At 46.9% G+C, this 13,545-nt stretch overlaps 1 protein-coding gene across 1 annotated transcript in view; it reads right to left on the bottom strand.

Annotated features, from left to right (window-relative positions):
- LOC145543822 (RH-like protein) overlaps positions 1-13,305 on the bottom strand; it is a 38,286-nt gene extending 24,981 nt beyond the window's left edge. The window contains exons 1-2 of the mRNA XM_081586666.1: positions 13,146-13,305; positions 2,215-2,401 (exon numbers count right to left, since the gene is read on the bottom strand). Coding sequence (XP_081442792.1) covers positions 2,215-2,401; positions 13,146-13,293 — 335 coding nt within the window. The 5' untranslated portion in view covers positions 13,294-13,305. The remainder of the gene's footprint in view (positions 1-2,214; positions 2,402-13,145) is intronic.
- Between the last annotated feature and the right edge of the window lie 240 nt (positions 13,306-13,545).

The raw sequence follows: 13,545 nt of genomic DNA, 5'->3' as shown, positions 1-13,545 counted from the left end.
GGCCCGGCTGGGAGGCAGGCCTGGGCACCGCCCACCAACCCAGTCAGAGCAGGAAAGGTCAGAAAGGAGCCCATTGTTCAAATCTGTGAAGCCGGTCCCATTGGGGGTCACAGCCAGGAGGACCCAAGTGGTCAGGGTGGGGCAGGGGCGTTCACTCAGGCGGTAAACGGCCTCTTCTTGTCTTTCCAGATTGAATCAAGAGCAAACAGATTCCTGTAGGCAGGATGTCAGAAGAAAGGGGCAGCCTGGAGATGCCTGTAGACCCAGGTGCAGGAGGCCAAAGGCTTGTGTGACTTAAGCCAAGGCTGCAGAAACCCCAGACCAGGACCACCCTGTCAGGGTTCCCCCAGCATGCCCTTTGTCACTTCCCAGGTGGTTACCGGGGTGAGGGGTGGGGGGTGGGGGGTGGGGGGATGTCATAGAATCCCCCTGGGGATCAGCTCTAAAATGGTTTAAAAGAAAAAATGTGGAGGGGACTTCCCTGGCAGTCCAAGGGTTAAGACTCCACACTTGCAGTGAAGGCGGTGAGGGCTGGATCCCTGGCTGGGGAACTAGGATCCTGCAGGGTGCACATCAAGGCCAAAAAATGAAAAACAATTTTTTTTTTTTAATTTAAAAATAAAAGAAGCCCAAATTAAAAAAGAAAAAAGGTGGAGAGTTATTTTCAGGGCCAATGGGGAGCTGGCTAGACTGTGTTTCTTGTCATGGCCACTTTGCATTGTGTGGGAAAGGCTACGGAATGAAAACTGAAGCCACTTCTACCACTTAGCTGTGTGACCCTAGGCAAGTGTCTTGTGAGCTCTGAGCATCTCATTCCTTGACAGTCCACCATGTCAGACCCCTCCATGAGAGAGTTAAACAAATAATGTTTGTGAAGTGCCCAGCACAGAGCCTGGCTCATAGAGAGGTGTTTACCAGTGGTGCCCAGGGTTTTAGCAGGGTTTTAGAGGGGAGGGTAGAATGGCCTTGAGAGGTGATGGGGTCCCCAGATACCTGAGATGGGATTTACCATCATATGGGCAAGAAAACGTTTCAGAACTGGATAACACCAAAAAACAATTAAAAACTTTTTTTTTTACCTTGTTCCTATTGAGTGTGAATGACTTATTTCTGCAGATATGTACAACTTTATGGATGTGTATATGTGTATATATGGGCTTTCCAGGTGGCTCAGTAGTAAAGAATCCACCTGCCAATGCAGGAGACACACAAGATGCAGGTTCAGTCCCTGGGTCAGGGAAGATACCCTGGAAGAGGAAATGGCAAACCATTCCAGTATTCTTGCCTGGAAAATTCCATGGACATAGGAGCCTGGCTGGCTATAGTCTGTGGGGTCACAAAGAAGTCATAACTGAGCATGTACCACCATATGTATATGCACATATGTTAATTTTGTGTAACCATCACCCAGGATAACATAGAGAATGTTTTTGTTATTTAGTCGCTAAGTCGTGTCTGACTCCTTTGTGACCCCATAGACTATAGCCAGGCAGGCTCCTCTGTCCACGGTATTTTCCAGGCAAAAATACTAGAGTGGGCTGCCACTTCCTTCTCCAGGGGCTCTTTCTGACCCAGGGATTTAAACTGCTTCTCCTGCATTGGCAGGCAGATTCTTTACCACTGAGCTACCAGGGAAGCCCAAGAGAATGTTTATTGCATCCCATAAGCTTCTTTTGAGCCTTTTTCTAACCAATAAACACCTCAGGTAAGCATTATTCTGACATCTAGCAACACAGGTTAATTTTGCTAGTTCTTCTAAAGGCATCTGAATAGATCAAAGTTAATTTAAAGAAACTAAAGGCATGGCTATTTCTTGCCTACCAGCATTTGAAGATTGAAGGTACTTCCTTCTTTTCAAGAGACTATCTTTCTGAGTGTGAGATTTCTTTCTTTTTGTCTAATCTCTATTATTTTTTTTCTTTGAACTGATAGTCACTGTATAAGTCTTCAAAATCAATAAAGAAAAAGAGAAAGGACACAAGGAGGGCTGTAGATCTGGGTCTCTTGTGATGCCACTGAGGAGGGTTGTCAGATTAAACAGAGGATGCCAGTTAAACATGAATTTTAGACAATGTATAACTTGTTAGTTTAAGTAAGTCCTGAATATTGCATGGCGCTGGCACTAGAAAGAGACATCCCAGCACCTCTAGAATCTGCTCTCTTGGACCCCAGACCCCCAAGAACCCAAAAGTGATCCAGCAGCCATCTAGTTACCTGGACATATCGATGACCATCTTCCTAAGGGAGAGTTGGATCAGGAAGCCCTCCAGCAGGACTGCCAGCTGCACCCCGAGGGCCAGCAGGAAGAGACTGAAGGCCACACTGCTCCAGCAATGTCTCCGCAAAGAAGTATTGAGGAAGCCCAGGCCGAGGATTGCCATGATGAACACATCCTGGAAGGCTGCTCAGGGAAAAGAGGCCAAGAAGGAGGAAGAGAAGCAGACAAGGTGGATGGTTGTGTTAGAGTTTTACGGAATGGCAGCTGGAAGGGGCATTAAGGATCATTGAAGAGAGCTTGGTCAAGTTACCTCCCCTCTTTAAGCCTCAGTTTTCTTATCTGAATAATGGGGATAACACATACAGGGTTGAGGGAAGGAATGACTGAGCTAACACAGAACCTGGCCCACAGTGAGTGTTCAACAAAGTCAGCAATTATTGTTATTATTAAACACAATAACATGAACGCACGTAGGGAGTCAGGACCCGTCCTTGGCACATAGCTGACACTCAATAAAGATACTGACCTCTTGCTTTTTGAGAATCAGGTTTAACCTCCTGATCATGTGTGAGAGAAAATAAGGCCACATAATTTGGTGACTTAGCTCAGGTCATTCAGAAAAGAGGGGGCAGTAATGGGTCTAGAGGTTCACAGGCAAGAACCAAATTATCTCTGCAGAAAACAGCTTTCTCCTTTGGCTCCTGCTGAGGGGGACCTGGGGGGCCATGGGAAAGCACCAGGGCCACCTGGGAGACCCTTCCTTTTCCCAGTCTCAGACTTTGTGCGGTGGCTGCCATGGCAGATGAGTGAGAGGGACTTAGCTGATGTTCCGGAGGGGACCAGGAAGAGGAAAGGGCGGAGGCTTTGAATCGGCTCCAACTTTGCAAAATGGGTAACGGTTTGGGCTCTGGAACTAGATAAGCTTGGGGTTCTATCAGGGCTCGGGCACTGTCCAGCTGTGTGGTTTAATCTAGCTATTTAACGTCTCTGAGCTTTAATAACCGCCTACATGTGGCATTTGCCAAATGCCAACGCTGTTTATGTAAACTATCACGTAAACTTCACGTAAACTATCTCATTTAGTTCTCACAAGTGTCCTTCACAGCAGGTGCTGTTATTATCACCATTTTGCAGATGAGGAAACCGAGGCATAGAGGAGTTATCATTTGCTCCGGCCGGTAGAGTTGGGATTTCAACCTAGAGGGTCTGCTCCAGAGCCTCTGCCTTGAGTTACCACACTATCTGCCCTCTTGGTTTTCTCTTCTGTTAAGTGGGAAAAATAATTTTACCTCCCTCATCAGGTTGCCAGAATCAAATGGTATAATACGCGTAATTGCTCCAAAATAGTAAAGCCTATTTTATCAACAAACACCAACTAGGTTCACCTGTGTGCAAATCCCGGGAGAGAAGTCTTAAAGGAATTCTGCCCCCCTCCCCGCCCCTACAGAGATTATCTCTGGGTTTAGGAAGGTTCTATTTTTTTTTTAAATTGTAGTGTTAAAATTTTCTACAACTGTTATGAAGAGAGTAAGTAATTTTTTCTTAAAGAAAAAAAGCCTGTGCTTTGAGGTCAGACAGTTCTGTCTGACCCCAACTCTATCATTCTCTATTAGGTTAGATCATATTAAATTGCCAATGTCTGACCATTTGACCTATAACAATGGCAGTTTGTATGTTTCAGCTTCTTAGCTGCATGGCCTTTGGGTTGCTTACTCCCCTCATCAGCTAAATAAGGCCAATTATCCCCGCTCAGAGGGTACTGGGAAATCCAAAGGAAGTAATGTTTTGTTCAAGAGCTTGGCACTGTCCCTGGCACATGGAGAAAGCTCAGGAAATAGTGGCTATTCACCACCAGCACCATCATCACCTTCACAGCAGTAAGAAGTCACCTGGTCTCCAGCCTTGGGTCTGATAGCAACAAGGAAATTCTTCTTTCCAGAGCTCTCCAAAGCCTCTTCAACTTACATTGAAATTTACTTTCATTGAAAAATACAGGTAGTTAGGGTCTTGCACACAGGACTTGGGTGGATGATAATCCCAGGTCAACCGGATTACAGGGCACCCAGGCATCTCCATGGGATCTGGGGACTTGTGGAGTGGGTGAGAAATGGACCATCAGGAGGGTTCAACCTCTTGCACTTTGTTCTCTGACGTAAGGGAGGGGGAGGGGAAGCAATGTTTCAGTCTCCTGCTTGCATCCCCTTAGGAATGGGGGTGGAATGGGCACATTTTGTATAGGGGCTCCACTTGGGACTGCTCGAATTCCTCCAGGAGCTGAGCAGGAAACTATGTAATGAAGGTCATAGTGTATATTGGGGAGTGGTGAGGCCTGTGGCCAATTGGAGACTTCACACTCCACTTTAGATATGCAAATTCTTTTTAACAAATTAATTTATTTATTTTAGTTGGAGGCTAATTACTTTACAATATCGTGGTGGTTTTTGCCATACATTGACATGAATCAGACACGGGTGTACATGTGTCCTCCATCCCGAACCCCCTCCCACCTCCTTCCCCATCCCATCCCATCCTTCTGGGTTGTCCCAGTGCACCAGCTTGGAGTGCCCTGTTTCTAGATATGCAAATTCAATCTTTTCTTAAAAACTTCTGTTAAAAAAAAAAAGTTCCCCCATTTGGCAGCAATGCTATATGTAAAGGGTCTAGACTTACTGAAGATTCCATGAGTAGGGGAACCCTTCCATTTTCTTCTCATTTTACTGAAGGGATCCAGAGACAGCCTGTGACTTCCTCAAGAACACACGGCATGTCTGCAGCAGAGCCAAGCTCTGTACTCCTGGGGCAGTGCCTGCCCCTCAGTGCTGGGCTCTCTTGCTCTTGTTTGCCCACACCTCACTAAGGGACCTAAGGCAAGTCCCTTGCCTTCTTTGAGCCTCAGTTTCCCTATCTGTAGCTCATGGGAGTTGGACTTGATACTCTCTAAGGACCTCACTGCTCTGGTGTATTCAGAGGAGGGGGCAGCGTGTGGGAAGGGCAGGGAACCAGGATCAGATCAGAGGCAGGGCTCTGAAGACAGAAAGTCAGAGGCTCTTGGTTGGGGGCTTTATCAGGCACAGCTGGCACGCCTGATGCGGGTACAGAGCTCAGAACCCTCCTCCTATGACCCCACACTGTCCCTGGGTGGGGGGGGACAGGTGGTGGTGGTGTGGGATTGGGCTTGTGTTTCAGCCAGGGGGATGAAATTAGGGTGGCAGTTTCTTGGAGCTGTTGACAGAGCTCACTCACCACAAACTGGTCAGTAAATCACGCTTGAGTTCAGGGTCCCTCTACTCCCACCCTCTGCATCCTCCCACTTCCTCTCCCAGCCTCACGGGGCTCTGGCCCACCCCCACTCCTCCCATGTCTCACAACTGGATCCCAACTTCAATGCTGGGTCCCAGCTCAGGGCATCATCCCCACTGGTATCAGCCTCCGCCTCTCAGGGCCTCTGTTGTGCCTGGCATCAGCTGCTGGTCTGATAAGATAATGGACCTAAGGTGTCCAGGGCTGATAAGGAGAGGATCACTCCAGGGGCCCCATACTCGGGCCTCAGAGGGGAGTTTTACACACCATCTAAGGTGGGCCTTCTGGAGAAGTTTATGCAAGTCCTGCGACTTGGAGCCTGTCTAACCTGGGAGTCCTGTAGGGCAATAATCAACATCATAGTAACAGCAGGCACATATACGGTGCCCTCCACAAACTAGGCACTCTTCCAAGTGCCTGCCAGCCTTAGACTGAGACAAGCCCACACAGGAGATATCTTTGATTATGCCCATTTTACAGATGGGGAAAGGGAGGCACAGAGAGGTGCTGGAATTAGCTCAGGTCACACAGCTAGCAAATGGTGGTGGCAGATCTGAATCCTGGCTCTGGGTTTAACCACTATACCATCCTGCTTCCCCCTCCATCCTTCACTCTCCATAGTGTCAAATGTGAGTGTGGGCCTCTGAGTCTGGCTGTCAGAGTTCAGAGCCTGGTTCTACCTCCATGTCCCCGCTTCCTAGACTGTAAAGAGGTCTGAAAGTGGCACCTGCTCAGAGGTTTGCTGTTAGTAGTGAGTTCCTTGGCTCCTGTGAATCGCTTAGCCCAGCACTGGTGCATGGTAAATATTAGGGACTATAAATTATCTCAGGCCTGCCACTTGTTAGCTGTGCCTTTAGACAAGACTGTTCCCAACTCCTTCAGCCTGGCTGCCCCTGAGAGTCTCCACCTTTTCCCACACACCCTTCCACCTCCCTCCGACCTGCAGACAGTTCATCAACTCGGAAACCAGTCCTGGCTTCTCTCCCTTGGGCCCTGGGCTGGACCTCCACACTCTGACTTCCCACAGTACCTCTGCAGCCTTGGTCTGGAACCATCCATGGAGCCTCATGCTCCCTTCCCCTCCCCCACAACCTCCCACCCACCCTCACCCCTACAGCAGTCTGGGAAAAGAAAAAGAGGTTTCCCAATCAACAGGGCTGTGAAGGCTAAGATGTGGGCTTCCCAGGTGGCGCAGTGGTAAAGAATCTGCCTGCCAATGCAGGAGACACAAGAGATGCAGGTTCCATCCCTGGGTCAGGAAGATCCCTTGGAGGAGGAAATGGCAACCCATTCCAGTATTCTTGCCTGAAAAATCCCATGGACAGAGGAGCTTGGCAGGCTACAGTTCATGGAGTCTCGAAGAGTCAGACACGACTGAAGAGTGTACAGTGTACAATGAGTGCCAATGACGTCAGTACCTGTCACTGGCAAAGCCCTTCTTGTCTTTTAATAGCTCTCCTTCCTGCTTCTAAGGAGTATCGGGTAATTGGGTGGTAGCCACAGGGACGGGGGAGCCTGGTGGGCTGCCACCTGTGGGGTCTCACAGAGTTGGACACGACTGAAGCGACTTAGCAGCAGCAGCAGCAGTACAGTGCAGGGCCCAGGATGGTCCCCCAGTCTGGCAGTGTTCAAGCAGGCTCTGTGTGACAAATTGTCACAGTAATGGGCCCCAGTGAATCATGCCTTCCAGTGTAGACCCCTCCCGCCTGAGCTAAGCTTTGTGACTGGCTTTGGCTAATGGGACATCACCAAACACAACACAAGCAGAGGGTTGAAAAGCACCTGTGCACTGGGGCTTGCCCTCTCTTACTGCTGTAATTCCTTTGCTGCCATGTGAAAATCTGGGCTAGTCTGCTGGGATCACATGGGCTAAGCGTCCAGCCAGCATCAACCGAGAAACATGCAAATGAGGTTATCAGAGACTGTTCAGCCCCAGTCAAAGCTCCAGGCTGGAGATGTATGGTATGTGCATGGATGCTTAGTTGCTCAGTAGTGTCTTACTCTATGTGACCCCATGGGCCTGCCAGGCTCCTCTGTCCATGGAATTCTCCAGGCAAGAATACTGGAGTGGATTGCCATTCCCTTCTCTAGGGATCTTCCTGACCCAGGGATTGAACCCCAGTCTCCCGCATTGCAGGTGGAGTCTTTCATTGGCTGAGCTACCAGGGAAGCCCCAGAGATGCATAGTGACCCTAGGTGAAATTGACAGAACTGCATGGCCACAGTACAGCTGGAATTGCTGAACCACAGAATCATGATCCGGAGCAAATTAGATGATTGCTATTTTGAGCCACTAAGGTTGGGGGTGGTTAGTTATGCAGCAATAGATAATGGATACAATTGCTTTCCCGAAGCATCTCACTGGCACCTCAATCCCAAGCCCAGAATGAACATATCATTGTTCATTTACCCCATAATCTACCCTTCCCCTGGTGCCTCTCATCTCAGAAATGGGCACCTCCATCTGCCAAATCACACATCCAAAGCCATCCTTGACTCCTCTCTTGTTTTCTCCAAGAACAGCCAATTTTATCTCCTAAATAACTCTTGAATCCGACTCTTCGCTTCTCCTTTACTGCCCTGCCCATTTGACCTCTTCACAGGTCATCCAGGCCAGAGGTTGTCAGAGTAGGCCTCACACCCCTCAGAAGATACCCCAGACAATCCATAGGGGCTGCCAGAAGAGATATTAGCACTGCTATTTCTACTCATTTTTTCTAAAACATTTAAGAAATTAAAGTTTATTCATAACAAAAAGCTAATGCTTTTTTTTTCTTTTTTTGCGGTGCTTTATTGTGGCACGTGGGATCTTAGTTTCCTGACCAGGTATCCAACCTGAGCCCCCTGCATTGGAAACATGGAGTCTTAACCACTGGACTGCAAGGGAAGTTCAAAGCTAATACTCTTCAGTCTACATATGTGTTCATTCTTTCAAGCGTTTCAACAACTTAGTAAGTACTATCGTCATGTGACAGAGGCAGAGAGAGGTTGAGTGATTTGCCCAAGGTCTCACAGCTAAAAGGCAGAGCAAAGACATGAATCAGTCTAGCTCCAGCAGTCTTCAAACTTCCGTGTATTCGAGTCACTTAGAGGGCTTGGTAAAACACAGATTGCTGGGCCCCACCCTTGAGTTTTAGATCAGTAGGTATGGATGGGGGCCCAGGTATTTCTAACAAGTTTCCAGGGGATGCTGAGGTGGCTGGTCTGGGGACCACATTTGAGAACCACTGATCTAGGCTCTTCTACCCCTAAAGGCACTTGGTCAAGTTTGCAACTGTGCAAGTATTTAATATTCAGATGAATCAGGGAGCCTCCTCTGACTTTCTTAGGATGTCAGCTTAGTCCTCTAGCTCTGGAAGGTTTCCTGATGAAATATTAGGCCCCTGAAAAGGGGGTGACATGTATTTCTCCATATTCATCTTGTTGCAACTAATGACAGGGTTTTGTTTTGCTTAACTGACAGCTTTATTATGGAAAATTTTAAGCACACACAAAAACAGAGTGAGTAGCATGGTGAACATCATGTACCCGTTGCCAGCTTCGATGACTGTCACATGGGGTCAGCCTTGTTTTTAATTATCCTTCTTCCCTTGTTTTCTTTCTTTCTTCTTCTTTTGTTGTGTTAGTTTCAGGTGTGCAGCAAAGTGATTCAGCTGCACATATACATATATCCATTCTTTTTTCAGATTCTTTTCCCATAGAGATTAACACAGACTATTGAGTAGGGTTCCCTGTGCTAAACCAGTAGGGCTTGTGGATTATCTATTTTATATGTAGTTGTGTGTTTATGTTAATCCCATTCAATCTTATTTTTATTATCCTTGTCCACCTGTCTTCGTCCTTAGCCTTTTTCTTCCCCTCCTTCTCTTTCTCCTTCTCCATCTCCTCCTTCCCCCTCCCCCTTCTGCTTCCCCCTCCTCCTTTCCTACCTCCTCCTCCTTTTTCTTCTTCTTTTTGGCATGAAACAGGTCCCAGACATTGTTCTATTCCAGTATGCTTCTCTAACAAATAGGGATCACTATTTGTTAAATTGTTAAACCTACTTCTAAACAGGTTTAAAACCACCCACTATGCTATTATCACACCTAACGAAATTCACAATAATGCCTGTGTGTTACATAATACTCACATTTTATTCAGATTTCCAGGTTGTCTCAAAAACGTCTTTTTTTTTAGAATTGGCTCGTTTAAATGACTTATTATAGTTTATGTGGACTGGATTAGATTAAGTAGATTGACAGATTGCTACCTAGTTTTAACTCAACTAACCTTCACAAAATGGACCAATGGCTCAAACAACTGCCCAAAACCACAGACTGAAGGCAAAAGAATAATGTCAGGCAAGTGCAGAAACAAAGGGTGGAAGGATACTTCTTGTGCACGCTCTCCATCAGTCACATTCAGAGTTAGAGAAAAAAACCCAATCTAATCACATCTGACAAGAAGTCAAGCAAGATAATTTGAAATTATCTTGAAGACCCTGAGGAATGAATTGCTATCCATTATCATTCACGGTAACAATGGACCTTGCCTGGAGTGACTGACACCATCACAATCAGTCATTTGAAACTATTTTATATTTCCTTTTGATTTCTTTCCAATTTTCTAATTTACGTACATCTATGATAATGTGCAAAATGTATTACTGCAGCAGGATTTAAGTAGAACATAGAAATGCGGGGCATGCTTGAAAAATTTGAAGCCCCCCAGTCCCTACTACACTACAGCCTCCACACTGGCTTCCACCTCAAGTCAGGCCCTTTCCCCACCCCCATGCCAGTCCTGGAATGGCTTTCTCCATAACCAAACCCAAACTGATCACACTCCTGCATCCTATTAGATCAAGAGAATGAAGGGCAGCCTTCTTACTCAAGGGGATGGGTCCACCCACAGCTTCCGTCTTTATGCACTGTAGAGTTAAACTCCAGCCTCGTCCAGTCTGATGAACACAATGGCTCCTGCTGGCTCTCGACCCTCCATTTTCATATGGCTACTCTACCTGAGCCTCTGAGGCCCGGCTGGGCAGTCGCTTCCCTCCAGGGGCCTTTCCTGACATCAGCATCTCCCTGCCTGGGTTGTGGGCCCTCCTCTGTACTGCCATAGAGCATGAGCATCTGAGGACACGTATGTCTATGTTAGCAGCCTAGGGGTAAAGAAAACTGGATCCAAACTACAAAGTTGAAATATTGGCTCCTATGCCTACTGATTATATGACAAGAAACTCAACCTCACTGTAAAATGGGGCTGTGAAGCATCATGGTTAAGTGCGTGGAAATTCAAACTAGGCTGCTTAAGTTTATTTTTTCCCCTTACTTTAGTTTTATTTAATCTATTTTATTTTTCAATTTTTATTTTATACTGGAGCATAGTTGATTAACAATGTTGTGTTCATTTCAGAGGTACAGCAAAGCAATTCAAATATACATATACATGTGTCCATTCCTTTTAAAATTCTTTTCCCATTTAGGTTACTGTAGAAAACTGAGCAGAATTCCCTGTGTAGGTCTTTGCTGGTTTTCTATTTTAAATATAAGGCTGTGCTGTGCTTAGTTGCTCAGTCGTGTCTGACTCTTTGCGACCCCATGGACTGTAGCCTGCCAAGCTCCTCTGTCCATGGGAATTCTCCAGGCAAGAATACTGGAGTGGGTTGCTATGCCCTCTTCCAGGAGATCTTCCCAACCCAGGGATTGAACCCAGGTCTCCCACCTTGCAGTCGGATTCTTTTCCATCTAAGCACCAGAGAAGCCCCAATATAAGGCTACTTAACTTTAAACCAAGGAGTTCCCTGATGGCTCAGTGGTAAAGAATCTGCTTTTCAATGCAGGAGACTCAAGTTCGATCCCTGGGCTGGGAAGTTCCCTTGGAGAAGGAAATGGCAACCTAGTCAGTATTCTTGCCTGGGAAATCTCATGGACAGAGGAGCTTGGCGGGCTACAGTCCAAGGGGTTGCAAAAGAGTGAGACAGGACTTAGCAACTAAACAACAACAGCAAAATTTAAATCTGCTGTGTTATTGCTAGCCGAACAGTCTTGGGCAAATCACTCCATATCCAACTTTCTAGTCTCCTCCTATGAAAAATGGAGATCATAATAGTACCTGTCTCTAAAGAATCTGCCTGCCAATGCAGGAGACGTGGTTCGATTCCTGATCTGAGAAGATCCCACATGCCTTGGAACCCCTGCGCCACAACTACTGAGCCTGTGCTCTAGAGCCTGGGAACCTCAACTACTGAAGCCAGAGCACCCTAGAGCCCGCGCTCCACCAGAGAAGCCACTGCAATGAGAAACCCAAGCACCGAAACTAGAGCGTAGCCCCCACTTGCCGCGCCTAGAGAAAAGTCTTCGCAGCAGCAAAGACCCAGCACAGCCAAAAATAAATAAATAAAATTATTATTTTTTAAAAATAGTACCTATCTCATAGGGTGACAGTGAGGATTCAGTGTAAAGCATTTAAAATTGTGTCTGGTGTGTGCACGGATGCTTAGTCGCTCAGGCCTGTCTGACTCTGCGACCCCATGGACTGTAACCCACCAGGCTCCTCTGTCCATGGGATTCTCCAGGCGAGAATAGTGGAGTGCCTGGTACATAGTAAGTAATCAATAAATATCAGCTCTGATTAGCACGCGTCTGGATCCCACATGGTTTGTAATAGATTGAGCAAATGAATGAATGAATGGATTGAATTACATTGTGCCCGATTGAAAAGAATTACAGTAAGTTGAAATGAATGAAAATTGTGCCCAGGTCTTGTTTGTTCAGCACTGAGCACCCTCTCTGGGCTAGCTCATAAAGCAGTGTAGGGACTTCCCTCCCCAAGTCATCTCTTTGTCCTTCTTTCTACCGCCGAGGGCCCAGGATGCCTTCCCTTTGCTTCTGGTTAACTAGCTAACATCACTTAGAAGCAAGCAAGCACAGCCAGGCTCACGTTTCTGCTTTGTCTCAGGGACCGCACTCAAGGAGGCCCTTCCGTTATCATAAACAACATCTTGACCCTCTGAGGCACTTGAAAACTCCTCTCAACTTTTTAAAAAAAAACAGAAGCCACACCACTGTGGATGTCTATCTTGTTGAGAGTCATTCTCATCACAGTCTATGAGTATTTTTAGCTGCATATATATAAAATAACAACCATCCTACATTCCCTTCAGCCAGAGCTTGTGTCTCAGGATTTTCAGGCAGAAAGCAGACTTCCCAGCCCCTAAGTGAGAAGGAAGCTTCCAAAAGAAAGGTAGTACAGAATGAGAAAAAGAGGCCAAAAAAAGGAAACAAAATCCCTCAAACCCAACAACACCATGAAATCCCTTGCTGTTAAGGAAAGAGAAGAGGTGGCAGGGGAGGCAGAGAATTGTGAAGACCCTTTGGCAAAGGGAAATCTAGGAACAGAGAAAAGGAGGCCCCTCCCTCTGCCCTGACAAATCAAGGAAGGCTTCATGGAAGAGGTGACGGCCACACTGGTCCTAAAGAAGAGACTGCATGGTTGGCTGGGTCTTTGTGCAACAGATGGAAAAGGATGAGGGAACCCCTTTCCTCAGAGACTTTGTGGAAAGGAGGCCCTATGCCCCTGGAGGACCTCCTCTTCCCTGCGCCTGCTGTTTGCCTCTGTGATCACCTCCCCTCTGGACACTCACCTCGGTAGTCCCTCAAGAGCTTCTTCTGTTCACCTACAGAAGCTGGATAGGAGGTGAAAAAGAAGAAGATGACAACGAAAATCACCTCCAGCATTAAGGCCCCCAGGGGCAGCCAGACCCGCACAGACTTTCGGTACTTAAAGCCCATCCTGTGTCTGTCTCTGTGGGGCGTTTCCACCGGTACCAGGCATTACCCTTTGGCCCCACACCCATTAAGGGGAGGGATAGGAGAGACACCCGGGGAAAGCCTTATCTCAGGCTGCAAGGCTGGTCCTGCCGACATATCTATGGAGTTAACACAGGAGCAGAGGGACAGTGACAGGGAGGAGGGAAAAAATGCATTTATTCCAACATTAATTGATTCATTCAATCATTTATTGATTTGACAAGTAGTTGCTAC

This window comes from Giraffa tippelskirchi, chromosome 3 (assembly GCF_054371585.1).
Source record: "Giraffa tippelskirchi isolate mGirTip1 chromosome 3, T2T-mGirTip1v1.2.pri, whole genome shotgun sequence".
Classification (NCBI taxonomy): domain Eukaryota; kingdom Metazoa; phylum Chordata; class Mammalia; order Artiodactyla; family Giraffidae; genus Giraffa; species Giraffa tippelskirchi.
This window is presented reverse-complemented; position numbering and strand designations above follow the sequence as displayed.